Source organism: Vidua chalybeata, chromosome 3 (assembly GCF_026979565.1).
Source record: "Vidua chalybeata isolate OUT-0048 chromosome 3, bVidCha1 merged haplotype, whole genome shotgun sequence".
NCBI classification, from domain to species: Eukaryota; Metazoa; Chordata; class Aves; order Passeriformes; family Viduidae; genus Vidua; species Vidua chalybeata.
Window position 1 is genome coordinate 7911413 of NC_071532.1, and position 18003 is coordinate 7929415.

Genomic DNA, 18003 nt, shown 5'->3' on the forward strand with positions numbered 1-18003 from the left:
CCTGTTTTACTTACCAAAACGCGAGAACACATTTAAATAGGTGAGCATATACAACATCAAGGAGGATTAAAATAAGTTTATAGTGGGGAACCACAAATTCATTACTTTCATTCATTAACTTATTAAGCTGTCAAACAATTTATTCTACATTTTCTGCTTTTTTATTTTCTACACCATTGCTGAGCAATGACTTCTCTAGTTGAGTATTACAGGCTTTTGTAGTACTTGAAGTAAAGCTTGAAAATAAAATGTTACTACCAGAAAACTACAAAACTTGTGCAAAACCATCAGCAAATATTTCATGGCATTGTCATTCAAAAACCTCTCTGCCTGACATAGAGTGACAGCTTACCAGGTGGGAGTACGAGAACTTTAGTTTTCTAGTACTGCGACAGGTAGGCAAGGGTTGGGATTTAGGATTTTTTCCTTTTGTTCTTTCTCTCAGGGAATTTTTGCCCATATGTTGCTAGGAGACAAAAATGACCAGGTACTTGAGAGAGACAAAATAATTTGCCAAGCTCAGGGGAGGGGTGCAGCTGCTGCTCCCTCTCTTTACTTGGGGGTTCCTGTGGGAAGGGCAAAGGTTTCACAAGATTTGGGCTGGGGAAGGGTTGGGTGCAGCTCCTAGCTTTCTCTTGTGCTCTTGGCATTTGGAAGTGAAACAGGCTGCAGTCACTGTGGGAAAAATTTGTTACCACTGCAGGGTTCTGTTTTCTGCCTTCTCCTACCATGAGCGGAGTTCTGCTCATAAGAGCAGCCGTTGCACTAGGATCTTATTAACAGCTAACCTCACTAAACAAAGGACCCTTCACCATCTGCCCAGATGCCTCAGGGGAAATCCTGGGATCTCTGAGCCCCTTCACCTTCTAAGGGAGCCTCTGCTGGCTGTGTTCAGGAGCCAGGCAGCCACTGCCCAGCCCCGCTGTTCTTCTGCCACTGCTCTGGGCTTTTTTTGCCACTGTAGCCACACAGCCCCTGCCTGCTGGGACACCCCAGCTGCAGAGTTTCTGATACATCTCCTTTACCATTCCAGGATTTTGTTCATCCCTGCCATTCCAGCTTGCTGTTTCCAAGGTTCCTGCTACAGGCCATTTCGCTATCAGGAGGGGCACTGGGACCAGCTGCCCTGTGAGTTTGTAAAGGAAGTCCCTTTTCCATCTCTTTCACCGGCCCGCCCGCCATTGCCGCGTGAGGGAGACGCGGCCGAGCTCGCTCCGCAGCGCCCCCTGCAGGCGCGGGGGAATCATCGCACCCGCCCTGCCCGGCCGGGAGCCAGCAGCGCCCCTGCCGGCTGTGCCCGGAACTGCACCGCAGGGGAAAGTGCCTGCAGCCCCGAGAGGCTGGGACTGCGTCTGTGCTGCTGCTGGCCTTGTTTGTCTGCCTTCTTATCCCTGTACGTACTGCTAAAGAGCTGTCATTCCTTTCCCCATATCTTTGCATGAAAGCCCCGTAATTTCAAAGTTATAATAATTCAGAGGGAAGGGGATCATATTCTCCATTCCAAGGGAGGTTCCCACCTTCCTTGGCAGACACTAGTCTTTCAAACCAAGACAGTAAGTTCTTATGCAGCTGCAAAAGATTATGTCTTCTACATAGAGATATTAGGCTTGGGCTTAGCTCTTACCTTGCAGCATTTTCTTTCCCCTACCCCTGAGATACCAGATGTAATTTGCTACACTGAAGAATACTGGAGGTTCAACCCAAACAGCAAAGGACAGAAGGAACTTGGAATACTTGAAGACAACTCTACCATTACTCATTTGTGTTGCAAGTCATGCTTGCTTCATTCAAGGACTTAAAAAATGGAAATTAATACAAACTCCTAAGCAGTTAAACTCACTAGCAGTTAGCAGAAAAATCTAGCTCTATCTTCTTTCACATACCTACTTAGAAATGAAAGACACACCAAATCTCAAAGCCTTTAAGTAAATATAAGAATGTCTGTGTACATCACCTATTCTTCTGGATTTAGTTATTTGCAGTACACTTACAATCCTTCCTCTCTAAGAACACTGGTGAGAATGGAGAAAGAAGGGAAAAAACAGAAAGGAACTCTACTTTTTCTTTAAATATGACTGATCCATACTCTCAGTGACAGCTACATGAAGTCTGGGGTTTGCTTTCAGTGGATGTTGATTCATTAGGAAATCCCACCAAAGGACAGCACTGCAACACACAATACATTGGTAGGTGAGCACTAGAGTACCTTACACAGAAAAGGTTGCATTGAGCACACTGGAATAAATCCAGTGCCGGCTGAACTTCAACTACAAGTCATACCTGTGCAGCAAATGGAAAACACAGAACTTGGAGCATCTTTACAGTCTAATCAGCCATATCAAGGAGACCAACCAAAAAGCCCATAATTGCATAAACAAGCCCTTGTAAAAAAACAAAGGTCAAGATAACACAGGGAAATGTTTTAAAGAAAAATGGAGGTGCAACCGTTTCTTCATATCTACACTTTCTTCATACCTACTCTGCATTAGAGATGCAAAAGACTGTATCTTTTGGACAGGAGCCTTTGGTTAAAATCTAGAGAAGTCTTTTCCAACACAACATTTGATGACCAACTCCCAGGGATGCTATTAGTGCAAAGGTGCTTGCAGAGAACTACTTCCACTCTCAGAAATAAATGTATTGGCTACACCAGCACAAGGCTGACGAGGCTTCATTTTCCAACGTGTGCATTCTATAGCACCCCATCCTGAAAAAAACAACTGAAAATGTTGGTGAAGGACCTTCTGACACATTTCTGCAAACATGCCAAGTCAACATGCAATAGCCTGCAAGTCTCAGGACAATCTCTGTGCACAGACACTATGCTTCTCTCTCACACTGTACATTGAAATAGAAAATACTTTTCAATATCATTTCAATGGTTTTTAAAGCTGTGCGAAATCCAAATTTAACATCTTTCCACTGGATTGTTAAGCCTTCTCTCCAGCACAGAAGAGCATTTTCTGGGCATTAAAAAAAAAAAAGCAGTACTTCCTACAAGGCTGAGAAATTCTCTCAGCTCATTTTCCAAATACACATCAGCTAGATGTCCTCACATGGAGAAAGCCACGAATCACTTCACAGAGTAACTACTGTCATTTAATGGTTGGACTCAATTAACTTAGAGGTCTTTTGCAACCTTAACAATCCTATGATTCTACACTATAATTATTCAGACCCTCGCTGACTTAAGAGACATTTCTTCATGTTGAGCATGTAGAAATTAATCAAAAAAGAGAATCTGAATAAAAAAGGGAATACTGAATCAAAAAAGGGAAGCCAGGCCTATGTTATTTCCAGTGACTGGGTTTTTAACACATGTGCAATCATGTGTTCAACTGTGCATGAAGCAAATACAGCTACACATGAAAATTAGTTAACATGATCCAAACAGAGAGCTTGGTGAGCCTATACTGCACTAGTGATCCCCCAACACTATCAAGGGAGTTAAAGCAGTATCATTACTTCCTTTAAGTTTGAGGTTAGTTTCCAAACTTGTTGCAAGCCTCTCACACCCAGAGTTGGGTGGCCTACCCTGTATCATCGTTAATTATAAAGAGCCAGGCAGCAAATCCTAGTTGAGGCAATAGTTCAGCACTTTCATAAATACCTGTCATATGTAAGCTACACCAAATTAAACCAAGCCACACCAGTCTCCACCTGTCTAATCAAAAGAGGGCTCCATCTTCTGCAAAAGGACATCAGCTTTTTCCACCTGCATTTGAAAATATCTTAAAGTCACATAGGCAACAGATCCACATAAGCGAGCCATGACAAGGGTACAATTTAACAGCTTGGTTTTGGCCTCAGTCTAATCATAGGCACATGGCATCTAATGAGGCTGTCACACTGGCTCACATCTGTCTGCAAAAGCCTGTGAGGACATATGCCACAATCCATCACAAATTATAGGTTAGGGCACTAGCCAAGCTACCATACTGAGAAAAACTAGATGACTTACTGAAATTGTCTTTGTAGAGCAATAGATTAATTTGGTGGTTTGATCCTCAACCCCCCACACTCATAAGAAGTTCACCTTTTATATATAAAATGAAGAATGGAAAAAAATAATAATCGAAGAAAAGACAGAAGCCAAAATATATAACCTGTTACTTTTACCCTGCATATGTTAAATTATCTTACTCAAGTCAGCTACCAAAATATTCCAAGCTGGAACCTACAATTTTTCTCAGCAGTGTCTGAGGAACAGCACATCCCAACTTAAAGCATCACTGCTGCTAAAGTCATCCTCCCTCACACCCTGAATGAGCCTGCCAGCTGACAGCACACCGCATCATCTTGACCGCCTAACTTTACTAAGTACTTCCTTAGGGACCTCTCTACAAAACTTCAGTGCAGTGACTTTCAGCAATTACAAAAAAAAAAAAAGGATTGTTTCTCATATTGCACAGGACAGAAGCTTGAAACTTACTAATCTGCTCAAGATTCATGTCAGCAGTAATTAAACATTAGAACTATTCTTTATGGCAAAGATGTACCTAACTTCCCTTTGCATCTCCACCTGCTATCCCTCTCTAAAACCCATCAACAGCTTGCAGAGCCTCAATAAGGACACCAATTTATCAATTTATTGTTGAGGGCAGCATTCTTTCCTATGGTTAACTTTTGCCCCTCAAGGAGCTGTCTGACATTGCAGATAAGAGAATTTTCTCAGCTGCATGCAGAAGAGCCACAAAATAATAACCCTATCCAGGACTTGTATAAGCTTAATGCTGTATGGAAGTTACCTTGTTAAAAAAGTCACAGAGCAGCAGCTTAAAGAGAAGTCATCATCTTAATTACATCAAAGACAAGTGATTTACTTTCTTAGAGAGAGGATTAGCTACACTGGATTTTGTGTTCGTAATCTATGTAAACAGATCTGAACTTTTTAATAATCATCGTCTCATACTTGCTGAAAGCAAGAAACTTTTTTGTTTTTCCCAAAGACACTTTCATGCAAACTGTAAAACAAGCGTCATCTCTTTGGCAGCTAATCCATCCTATAAAGGTTATTCACATGAAGCTCACCAGAGAATTACAAGGTCAACTGAATACATCTTCATTCTTTTTGTTTACTGTAGTTTCCCTCCGCCCCTTACACTAAACACGCTGATTTATCTACTTACATAAGGGATATCACTAACTAGAGATGATTCACCTCCAGGAACAAACGAACACACACACACAGATTATTGCTCAGTTTATGCTCAAGTAAACTTGCACCTGAAGAGTGTAGTGGTTTAGGTTTGCCAGTCTGAGTTTCCCGGCCAATGCACCAATTAATGTAGCGCGTCTAGCGCTGGCCAAATGCCAGTGCACCCACTAAAATTATTTACTCATTTTCTGCTGCAAGGTAAGGATTAGGAGGAGAGCAAAGAAGGCTCAAAACTTTAAAGGTTATAAAGAAAATTTCATTAATAGAACCAAAAGAAAAGTAATAGTAAGAAATCAGAATAAACATTCAGACCACTTCTCCTCCCTCCAACTTTTTTTTTCCTACTGACAACATAAAGAGACAAATTTGTTATTTCCAGTCAGTTTACCACTTAAAAAAGAACGTTACTTCAGTTCACTTACTGGAACTTAAGAGTCTCTCCTGCCATGCCATGGAGACTTTTCCACAAGAAACAGCTTTCTCATGGTTTTAATTTTCACAAATAGTAGCTGCCCAGAAATCTGCAATTGTGAAGACCCTCCTACGGTTAGTCTTCCCATAACTACCACCATGGGTCATCTCAGCTTATTGGGGTGCAATTCTAAGGATGAGCTGTTCTAGTATAGAAACAAAAGTTCTCTTCTTATATCTCCAGGAACAGAGGTTTTCTTCTTCTATCCCTGGGGCAAGGTTTCTCATCTCTCTCTGTTCAAGTGCCTTATTTGATCACAGCTACTTCAACATCTGCTTGCTTCAACACTGGTGTTTCTGCTCACAGCTATGGCTAGAATGCTACATCCCCCCAAAGCATTCAATGAAAAAAACCTCTGGTGTATCAATTTTATCTTCACCATAGCCTTACAAGAGGATTCCAGCCCAAGACTAAGGCATCTCCTCATTCTCCTCCCATCTGGGATTTGACTCCTTCTTCACTGACCTCAGTGTCTCCATGCTGTTTTCTTTATGTGTCTTCACCCTTTCCTTTTTCTCTCACTAAAGAGAGGACTGACATCTGCAAGTTTCATCTGTGCACTGAAAGAGGTAATATCTTGCCCAGGCCTGCGGATGGTTATGTGATCTCTGCCGGGCGGTGGCCGCTTTGGCTGCATGGCTGTTTGCCGGCCCTTGCCACATTCAGTTCCAGTCCCGCGTGGGGCTGCAGGGTCAGCTCTGTTCTTAGCCGCACGATTTTCCACGGTGCCAGCAGGATGGCTCAGCAGCTCACAGCCAGAGCGGGGCCCGACTCAGCTCCATCCAAAGCCGAGCAGAGCCAGCCTGGCCTGCCAGCCGTGGTTTGAACTTGGCGGTGGCAGAATCTCAGCTGAGCCATGCGCCAACCTGGCCCTGCAGCAGAGCAGGGCCTGGCCTGGCCAGCATCCAGTTACCTGTTCAAAGGCCAGAAGCCAGAGAAGTTTTACTGGGACTTGTTCATCTTTAAATGTGATTTCACAGAGGTATATGCAGCTCTCTTAAGTGATTTAACAGGGTGTCAATATTTAAAACTAGCCAGTTGATTGGTTCTGTCAGGTCCGAAGGAACCTGCCAAGGTCCTTACAGGGAATCACTTCCGTAAGCTCGTGGTTTTTTCCTTAACTAAAAACCAAACTGTGTTAAACCATGACAAAGGGTTATTCCCACCTTTGTACTGTGCAAGTCTATCTTTGGAAATCAATAGCCAAAGTATGTACTGGGAAAGCCAGAAGGGTGTGTGGGGTCACCAGATCATATGGTCAGATTTGTACCACTCTGCAGCTTTGTGTCTGTTCAGGACACATCCTGAAAGGGCAGCCAAGAGCCTGCGGAAAGCAGAGCACACAAGGCTCTGGTTACACCCTCGTACCCTGACAGCCTTGGATATCTGTCACAGCCAAACAAATACCAACTCAGCCTTAAAGTAACTCCACATTATGCCACGGGCACACAGACTCCTGGACACCTTCAGGACAGACTAAGAAGCTGCAAACATGGCTTGCCCTTCTTACCCCTCTAATTCCTTTGCTGCTTCCTTAATATGCATATAACATGGACAGAGAGTAGAAATGAACAAACACATTTTCAGCCATTTCTACAAAAAAGCATGTTATTTCACAAGTATTCAAAATACTTAATTACCATAATCCTCACACAATTCACAGAAACCATAGTTGTTAGTTTTTTCATGGTGCTTCCCCAGCTATTATACATAGCAATTAAGAAGCAGTGCTCTCCATGTGCATCTAGGAGACATGGTTTTCTAACCTTAAACACACCAGTCTTGAAGAGACCTTGTGATAAGATATTTAGCATGAGTAACAGTGGTATGCCAATACATGAAAAGTAAGGACAAAACCAAATACAGCATGAGTTTAGGTGAAGCTGGAATCACATTCAGGGCCACAGGTAATAGAGGAGACCCTGAACAGTGGCACACAAGTTATTGCTGTTTTCTGTATGTACTCACCAGAAAAACTGCTGCCCTCTGAACTTCCTCAAAGCAAGAATTTCAGTAGCAAAAGCTTTTTTTTTTTTTTGCGTGAGATAGCAAAAATTACACTAAGCTGTCTCAATTTATTTTCATCCTTGCCACTCAGCTAAGAATCTGTTATAAAGACAGTTGTTACAGTCATTGTAAGAAAAAAAATATCACAATGAAAGCTGATGGACTTGGATTTTTGGTGGGGGAATGGTCTTGAAACACACAGGTTTCACACAGCTCTTACCCGACAGATCTTGTGATTGTCAAACTGGTCTAACAATTTCAATGTTGTAGTTGAACATAATTTCTTTTTCTGTATAAATCACTGATAATATTGAATGGTTTACAGAGATGCCATTTCTTAATTGTAGATGTCTGGCTGAATTTCACTGCAGCTCAGTAGTGGTGTCATTTTCCAAATTCTGTTTAATACTAATCACCTTGGTTCCTAGTTCCTGCAGGACAGATATTCCTATCAAGCAGGGCTGCATGGAGACACTGGAGTGTTACTTGTCTTAGTTACCCATCTCAAGAAATGCTGGTCAGAGCTCAGTCTTACTTCACATTTTCTTTTCACCATGCAGCATTTGGACTAGCTCATCTACACGCTTTGTCTCTGTAATCTTGTGTCAACCCACTGTGAATATTTAGAAAGCTACACATTGATAATACAACAATGCTTTTATTAAATCCAAACCTTATGATTATACATAAAACCCTCAGTGTTAGATCATTTTGAATAGTTTGAGCCATATCATTTTCTTTAAAAATAGCAGATTAAAAAGATTCAGAGACTGCCAAAACATCTAAACATATTTCAAGACTTGTTTAAAAGGACTGCAGACCTTTTGTGTCGTTTAACCTTAAATAAAAATAAGCTCAGTTATCATGTCCTTCCATTTTAACTTCATCCTATAAAAAGCAGTTCTTACCACTAGTAAAGACCTTTAAACCACTACCTGAATTTGCTGTTTTCTTGGCATCACTGTCATACCAATGAATTCCAGGGGCTGTGAGAGTCAGCAGGACTATCAGCTGCCTGGAGTTAAGCAATATCACTTATTCCATTTTCTGAATTACCCAATTAATAAAACAAAATGTTTTTCTACCAGTGACACACAAAACTCAATGACAACAAAATTCCCAAGATTCTGATTTTTAAAAAAGCTTTCCAGAAAAGTTTTCAGAAGTCATCTCTCAAATTCACCACTGCAGAATAAAGATACCTTTGGGAATTAGTGTGTACCCAACAAAAAGCTAATATATGTATTTAACTTCAAAATACACTCTAGTTGTTAGTCTACATGGTGGCATTTAATTCACAGAGCAACATTAGCTCCCTCTGCTGTACAAGATGAGTGCCTAACAAAATGGCATGTAATAAATAGCATTGAAACAAAGGGATATAAATTCCAGAACTTCATAAAACAAGTTCATTATTCACATGTTGTCAGGAAGACACTCTGTTTCAAAGTACATGAGAAAACAGATGAGATGTGCTTTTGGTCTATCTGAAGGATAACAAGTGGGGAGAACAATACATTACAGTATATTCACACTATCCAGCCCTCTATGGCAAGCTCATTCTTTGTTTCCAAAGTGGGCAACTCCTTATTTCCTTAATGAATAGTTAAATCAGAGAAAGCTTATATTTAAAGGACCACTTCAAGAACCAAAGTTTTGTCTTCCTACCATCCCCTCTTGACATTAAAGAGGGCCATTTGTCACTAACTCTCCCTTTTCCTTTCACTGCTGCAACACTTGATCTCTGAGATCCACTTGTGCAGCCTGGCAAGCAGCACACCAAAAATCAGGGGTTTTGACAGCATAGCCCTTCTGGAAATGACCATACCCACATCAGATTGCTTCCCCTAGTGCAGAAAAGTAGACACCAAGCTTAGTCTTTGCATTCCACTTTGTGCCACCCTCTTCCCAAAACAAAGACTTAACACAAACATTAACCAAATTCCATGCCACCATACACCAACCTAATTTCTTATGGCTAGTCGCCTCCATATGAGGAGACCCGCAAAAAAGCTAGGTTTTTTTTTGGTTTTTTGTTTTTTTTCTCACAGCAGAGCATTTTAAAAGATACTGCGTCTTTGAACTTCCAAATATTTTTTATAGCTTTGCTGCTACAAAGAGACAAAGCCCTTGCCAGCTGCCATTCAGTATTCAGTAACTTTACTCCTCAGAAGCCTTTACATAAATGTGCATCCCTCTGTTATGTTGGTCTATTACAAAGACTTCCATCCTCACCAAAACACTGAACTTCTGCCAAGCTTTGCTGGTTTTCTTCAGAATTTAGTTCTGAACACAACTTCTATCAAAGTGTAGAAGAGGGGTAGGGAAAAACTTTCTTCCACAAATTAAGGTGTGTTCTTTCAATTTGCCAATAAAGAGCACCCATGAAGTACCCCAGCAGTGAGATTGGTTCCTTCCCAATATTAACCTCATTTCAGTTTGCATAATTCTGCATACAGACTTTTTAATAATCTCCCATTAGACTTCCACATAACAAAAATGTATGCTTACCTGTAACTCCCCAACACCTTGCAGTGAGTCATTCACATTTAAAAATGGGCACTGTGAAGGTTTTGCATTGTACACGCAATTTTTCCTAACAGCCCGTACAAAAACTTGTGCAGTACTGAACACCTGTAATCTCCAGTTGAGTACTGAGTGTCTATGGGGATGGCTGCCAGCTCAGATGCTCTGCCCTTCTCCTACAGCTTCTTACTCCAGCAGCTGATTGATTGTGCCTGCTTCACTTGATTTGTTCTTGGTTGTTTTCTTGATTTCTCCTCATCACTCTTCCTGAACAGCCACTCTATGCTTTACTAATCAATCTGTCATTTTTTTACTGTGGTATTGGGAGTGAATTGTAAAGAATTTTTTCCAAATTCCCCATCAGGTTATGTTTTGGCTTGACAAATACACAGAAGATTTTATTTTCACCACCACTCCCTTTCAGATCCCTTCCGTTTGTCAGTGCAAGCAGCCACCTTTCACTTGAAGGAAATATCAAAACTTGAACACAGCATTGTCAGATCATCACCAATTCCATCACACCTGGGGCTTCACTTGTTCTCTCCAGAATCTCATTCAGGCTGTACCTGTTGCCCTCTGTATGTCCCATCAAACAGAGCAAAAAGTTCTCATCAGCATTCTAGTTTTTCTGTAATTCAGCTTAAAAAGACAGCTTTTAGACACACTTGATACCTTCAGAATGGGGTCAACATTTAAGAGAAATAAAGTTTGAAACAGAAGCAGTAAGAGTCACATTAATACACGTATTTCTTTTAATTGTCCTGATCAGTTGGAATGTGGGAGCATTTCAGCAGCCCAATCTTCCAGACGTTCACTATTACACATGGCTTACTTACAACAAATACATCAAAGAAAAAGAGTGACTATGGATATTTTCTCCTGAACATACAGTGTAACAAAACCTTCAAGCAGCAGAGAAGTGTTTTGTTCCAGCATAACTTTTGCCTTCCAGCACTTTTTGCAGTGTACTGGATACTAACAAAAAGAATTCAAGAGCAGCTACAAGGAAATAAATTCACCACTGCCATGATTCAATACCCACATATTAGACACTGACATTTTGCTTCTGTGAAGTGTAACAGCAGTCACAACGTAAATCCACACCTTGTCACTTTCAGCAGCCCAAGTAATGCAACATCTGTGAATTTCAGTGCTTTATAGAGAATCTGAGAGTAGCTGGGAAAAAAAAACATAGTTTGGGCTAGGAGGGATAAAGAGTCTCCCAGTTAAACCACATGACATACTGTATATTCTCACATACCACAGGCCTCCAAAATCAACTTGCAAGAAGTCAGGCACTCTTTATTTTTATGCAGCCTTTGTTTTCTAGATGGACAGGCTTTCTGATGTTGCAAGATATAAATGTCCTACTCAAATGGGAGAAAGATCTATGGGTACTGATGTAATACAGCTACTCAGCAGGGCTGAAGAGCTCAGCAATCTCTTGACATATTTTCACTTTGAAAATTATTCCAGATGCTTTTAGGATAGACAATAGTAATAGCTACTTTTGACAAGGACATCTGAAAATCTGTGAGCTCCTTCAGATTGTGCTAAAATAAGTGTTACAGCCTTCCAGTTTAAAAACAGCTGATCAGCTCCATGCCTCATTTCACCTGGACTATCACCATAAAGACCATGTTCACCTGCAGCCACGAGGTTACCTCTTCACCCAGGCCAGTATTTGCCTTTAATGATAACAAAAGGGTCAGAAAATTAGTCCTATATCTGCAGAGGCAGGAAGCACTTCAGATCTCATAGTTAGATACTCCTTCAAAAAAAACACAGGCTTCAGCCAAGAAGGATAGCAAGACACAGCAAAAAAAAAAAAAAAAAGAAGAGGAGGAGGAAACTAGCTCAGAAGCCATCCCTATTCCTCCATACCCTTGTGTGAATGAAAGGGAACTAGACAAAGAACAAAGCATTGTAACAGAATTACTTGCAGAGTAGAGAAGTCTGTAAGCAAATAGGATTCACATTTTTGGTTAGTTCTCACTGCAAGTATTTAGACAACTCTGCTGGTGATCACAACCAGGATCAGGCTGCACACACTAAGGAAATTGAAGTTAATCCTGGCCAGAGGAACATCAGTTCCTCAGCCCAAGAAAGCAGGCAGGACCAAATGTAAGGGAGGCCCGATCTTCTCCAGTTTCTGGATTCTTAGAAAATAGCACAACTTGCACACTTAGCCTCTGCTTTTGGGTCACCTGCAGCGTTGTTTTGCCCAGATTCCCCATATCATTATGATCAGTAAGTTTAGGCATGGCTGACTGCTGGAGTATCTGGAAAGTAAATCTCATGCAGAGAAGATCTATTTCACACACTTAAGGGTTAGTGACTCCATCTGGGAATACCAAGAGAGTTCTGGGACACCAGTGAGGTGTCCAGAAATGTAAGAAATTTTGTTGAGGTTTTTTCGTCCCAATCCCAATTTTAGGCTATCGCTGTTCAAAACAACATGGGTTCTAAGTCTTGGCCTTCCTAGAAGTAATTTCACACTGAGAAATCAGAGTGGTCTATATTTTAAAGACTCCCCCGCTTCACTTACCATCACTTTCACTCTTACTTTTTAAGTCTTCCATCCACGTTGGAATAGTTTTTAATGCAACATAATCCCCCAAGTACTCTTTGCGTCTTTCTTCCAAGGTCATCTTCAGCAAACGCTCTGTTTAGGGGAAAGAGAAATAAGAAAAGTTTTGCAAGCTTTCATCCATTGTTGCATACGAGTGACACAGTAACCAATGCACTGCCCTTGATGAATGAAATGCCACTTGAGGGGACCAAGCATGAGTGATGCAGTGAGTTACAACAGGAGCTAACCATGGTGCATCTGTACAACTGCACACGCCCATTTCTGGCTATCCCAGTTCTGCAAAGTTAACACCTCTTCCCCACACTCCAGGGGGAGAGGCTTCTTCCCCACATCACTATGTGCTGCTTCTTCCTGCCACTTTAATTCTTGTATTAGAGAACAGCAACTTTAGTTGTTTTATTGGGAGTTTTCAGGTATGAAAGTCTGTTCTGTAGGTTTTGCATTTGTAAACTGGAACTAAAAGAACAAAAGTTAAGTAAAGGCAGGGAGCATGGTGGGAAATTAATAAAATGCTACTACTAAAAAAAAAGAGATCAGGGCTACAGCAGATGTTTTGTCAATTGCTAGGTGTCTGGGGTGGTAAAAAAGGCAAGTTTAGCTTTAGAGATTTTCATGTGAATATTAATAGGACACACCAGGTTACCACACTAAAATACATATGGACAGTTGTTTTTGTTTTCTACTGAGAATGTCACCACCTCTTTTTTCAGATGTTTAGTGAAAAGTAAAGCCTCAAACATCACACAAGTATGACAGCAATTGCCAACTTCACTCTTCTTCAGACCCTGCTATAAATGGACTTTTACAGTAAAAAAAAAAAAAAAAGCCATCACAATGACCCAAAACTACAAGTAACCCCAGCACCTTAGCTCATTTTTGCAGTCACGTCCTCTTTTCCTTTCCTACCTCATCAATCCTTAGTATTAGCTCAGCACAAGATGAAGAGCTTTTTCCCTCACAAAAGAAGAGGGGAAAAGAAAAAGACCAGTAGAGAACATCATGACACCCATACTCTACTCAAATTTCTCAGTCTGTTTTTACAGTAGATCTGTGCTACTTTAACCACACTAACAGTTTTTTCCTGACATGTTAATCAGCAATGACTGAAGAACTTTTAGGGGTGTGGGGAAAGGCTAGACCTGTGTTATTTGCATTTTACATAAAGGACTAGGCAGACATAAAAAGAACATTTTCATCTCAAGTTGAAGCAGCAAAAGATGAACACAGAAACTGCTTCTCAGATCAAATCTTAAACCAAGAAAGAAAATCACTTGGGTCTGGTTTGAGGTTATTTTGTGTTTTTTCAAAATAAAGTTTCCTAATTATGTAGGCTGCAGTCAGCACAGTCTAATTAGGCAAGTTTTGAGCACAGCCTTCCTTAACAAAATAAGTTTATTTTGTTATTTTTTTGACAGTATTACCAATTTCTTCGGCTGACAAAACCATTTCTCTCCCCTTATTCAGCCTGGTATCTCAGTGGGATATTTACACCTGCCATTAGAACTGACTAATGAGGGCCACCATTCTGCACAACAGCTGTGCACCCACCTCTGTTACCCAAGCTCCAGGCATACGGAACTCCAAATATGTGACATGTACACTGGAAGTCCTACAGGTGGGCAGACCTGAGAGAGCATGTCAGTTTTGAGGGACTGACAAACAGAGCTAGTCTAGGTGCCTTTTGCTGAAGAGGCAACAGAGCCAGTCCTGTGCCTTCAAAACACAAGTTCTTCTCTGCAGGAAGGTTTTGCAAAAGTTTGTTCTTGTGAGTCGGCAGCAAGAACTTAAATTGAGTCTTACAAACCTCCCAGAGGATGCTCCCAACAGCCTTCACCACAAGCACAGTTTTCTGCCTGTGGCAGAAACTTGGGAAGTTTGCAGGCAGCCCAGTCCTGTGTCTAAGGCTCTGAAATCACCTCCACTCCTGCTCCATTTCAGCTGTCCTCACAGAAGATCTCCCCTGAGAGGATGTGGACCAACCCTTAATTACCAAGAAAGTAATTAAGAAAAGCAAGCATATTGTCAGTGGGTTTGAACTCAATATTTAGCAATCAGTGCTTTTTCATTTTAAGAACTGCTTCAGAATATAAAAGGCTGAGAGCAACTGCACTCAGAGCTTCATGGGAAGAACTGAGCCAGTGAGCACAGCCAGCTTTGCAGGGGTTCAGGGGTGCTTGTGAAAGGTGAAGGCAGACCTGACAAGATTTGATTTCCAAAGTGCTGACTGGGTAAGAAGAAAGTTTGGCTTCTGTAGTTTTCCTCTCTGGTAAATGAGGTACTTGATAAGAACAGTCTTAAAGAGCTAAAAACTGAAGGCAATGCCAGCAACAAAGAGAGAAGTTTTTTCTGCCCTCCTCACTCAGTGTACTCAGGGCCAACATCAGCATGGTGCTGAACACTTACTGGAGCAGACTGGCAAATGCTCTTCGTTCTCACTGGGCAAAAAGACAGGGAGTTGTGGCCAGCTAGCACTCAAAAATGTGTCCTGGATGGAAAAACTTCAGCAGCACTGATATGCATTCAGTAACATCACCACTCTGATGGAGACCACCATCCTCGTAACGGACTGAGACACCAAAAGTGTCAGCAGCTCCAGTTTCCAGACCCTCCACTCTGCCCTCCTTACTAATGGTTTGAGTTCACTTGCCAAGCTATGAATTCACACAGACAGTAACAGAGCTGAAAGAGACAAGTGAGAGTAATAATAACATTCACCAGAGCCTACCAGTAACTTTTCCCCATCTGCCCCTTGCATTTTTCAAAGGTAAAACATACAGCATTAAGGAAAAAGTCGTTATAACTGATCACACATAAACAATCCTTGAGACAATTTAACCGTACTTTCTTCATTGAAAACAGAAACTTCTGTCAGGTAGAAATTTGTTGCCTCACCTTTAATAGAGAAACACGGATTGTAAGACGGTTTGAAAGAAAAAAACTCACTTCATTTGAGAGGAGTTTGACAGGAGCAACTAACCTACAGAAAAATAAGTTAATTTCTGTTTTAACAACTTTTCCTTAGAAACATGCACTTGAATCCTGTTCATTGAACTGGTCTTCTGCCTTCTTAGCTTGAAACAGACTTAGAGTCACCAGGGCAATGGAAGAAAAAAAGAGAACTTAAACTATGACCCTCTGATAGGTATTTCTTCCTCTCCTCATCTATTACAACATTTTTTGGAACACGCCAGGCAAGAAGCTTTGCTCCTCACAGATATAAACGTTTCACTTCCACTCTATGAATTTTTTTCTTATTTTTACATTGGTCTCCCCGGGATCAATATAAAGTACAAACAAAACAATGCATCAAATGCTTGGCCCACAGTTTTCATCCTCTGGAGTTTGGCTTAGGGGCTTTATAAACTGAGAATACACAGCTCGGGGTCCTTAAAATACATACAAAAATACATAAATAGTTCAAAAGATGGGACGTAGGGGTGCTCTGAGACTCCCATACCCCAAACATTTCACCCCGGCTGAACGACACTAGAATCCAAACTGATCACACCAATGATGCCAATAAGCCACGCTTCCCCTCAGAAAACAAACGCATTGAAAGGAGAAAAAGCACGTTTTGAGAGCATGTGCCCAACTTTCCGGCCTGAAACACTCCCACAAGGTGACTTGGGGGCGGGAAGCCCTCCGGAGAGGGGTTGTTTACCGCCCTCCCTCGCTTGCTTCCCTCCGCCCCAGGGCTCCACTCCTCACGGATACGCCGAGCTGTGGGGGAAACATCCCCAGTTCCCGCACGCCCGGGCTGCCATGAAGGCTGTTTCAGCCAGGAGACCCCAGGACAAACGCAGACAACACGGAGTTCCCCCTTCCCCACCCCGTCCCCTCAGCTGCGGCCGGCGGGAAGCGCTGCCGGACACCCCCTTGGTGAGGCGGCGGCTCTGAGGGCACCTGGACCACCCCCGCGCTTCCCTCGCTCCTTCCCGGCTCAGCGTGGGGTTAAAGGCGGGAGAAGCGGGCCCGGCCACCGGGAAGGGCGATAATACCTTTCTCCTCCCGCCACAGCTTTTTCCGCTTGTTGCCGGGGTACATGGTGGTGTGGCTGGCGGCGGCTTTGAGCTGCAGGTTCCCCAGGCTCACGAGGGGGTGGAGGAGACGCCGTGCCAGAGCCAGAGCCGAGCGATACCGACGCCCCGCGCCGCCGCTGGTACCGCTGATCCCGCCGGGTCCGGCTCCGCGCCCGCCGCACGGTGCCCGTCAGCCGGGTCACGCCTCGCTCTACCCCGACACCCCCGCAGCGCCCGCCCCGCTCCCCGCCGCCCGTTGGCTCCGGCAGCCGCCGCTCAGCAGCCGCCTCCTCCTCCTCCTCCTCCTCCCGCACCGACCAGGAGGAGCTTGAGCGCGGTGGCGCCCGATCGGCAGGATTTGGGGGAGCGTGTTGTGCGGGGACACGGCGTGGCCGGTGCTTGGGTGCGACACTGCGTGCTCTGTGCGATGCTGGCGCTCGGAGCCCCCGCGGGGCGAGAGGGAGGGAGGGAGCGGGCGGACACCCCTGTCCCGTCCCGCCCCGCCACCGCCCCCCGCCCGCCTCCTCCGCCCCTCTGCTTCCGGGTTGCGGCGGTACCGGGCTGTGCCCGGGGCGGCGGGGCTGTTGCCGAGCGACAGCGCCGGGGCCCGGGCCCGAGCCTGGCCGGGCTCGCCCGCTCGCCAGCGCCTCCCGTGGGACTACGGCACCCGTGCGGCCCTGGAGCTTCCGGGACGCACGAAACTGCCCCGACCGACCGGTCTAAAAACAGGTGCTGGAGCTGCAGATGCCGGGCTGAGGTTTCCGGGACAGGGGCTGAGCTGGTGTGTCCGGAGAAGGGCAAGAGAGCTGGTGTAGGGTCTGGAGCACAAGTCCTATGAGGAGCAGCTGAGGGAGCTGGGGATGGCCAGCCTGGAGAAAAGGAAGCTCAGAGGTGGTCTTATCACTCTCTAGAACTCCCTGAAAGGAGGCTGCAGCCATGCGGTCCCATGTAACCAGCGTCAGGACAAGAGGACGTAGTCCTTAGCTGGGCCAGGGAGGTTCAGGTTGGACATTGGGAGGAATTTCTTCACAGAAAGGGTGATTAGACATTGGAATGGGTTTCCCAGAGAGGTGGTGGAGTTACCACCCCTGGAGGTGTTTAGGAAAAGACTGGACATGTCACTCAGTGCCGTATTGTAGTTGACAATCTGGTGTTCACTCAAAGGTTGAACTCGATGATCTTGAAGGTTGTTTCCAACCTGTTTGATTCTGAGATTCTGTGACTCCTG

General features: G+C 43.6%; 1 protein-coding gene across 5 annotated transcripts in view; it reads right to left on the minus strand.

Annotated features, from left to right (window-relative positions):
- MACROD2 (mono-ADP ribosylhydrolase 2) overlaps positions 1-17173 on the minus strand; it is an 852188-nt gene extending 835015 nt beyond the window's left edge. For 4 of the 5 annotated variants that reach the window (XM_053937064.1, XM_053937063.1, XM_053937062.1 and 1 more), the window contains exons 1-2: positions 16755-17173; positions 12712-12828 (exon numbers count right to left, since the gene is read on the minus strand). In XM_053937064.1, coding sequence (XP_053793039.1) covers positions 12712-12828; positions 16755-16800 — 163 coding nt within the window. In that variant the 5' untranslated portion in view covers positions 16801-17173. The remainder of the gene's footprint in view (positions 1-12711; positions 12829-16754) is intronic. The other variant, XM_053937065.1, reaches the window with a different exon arrangement.
- Between the last annotated feature and the right edge of the window lie 830 nt (positions 17174-18003).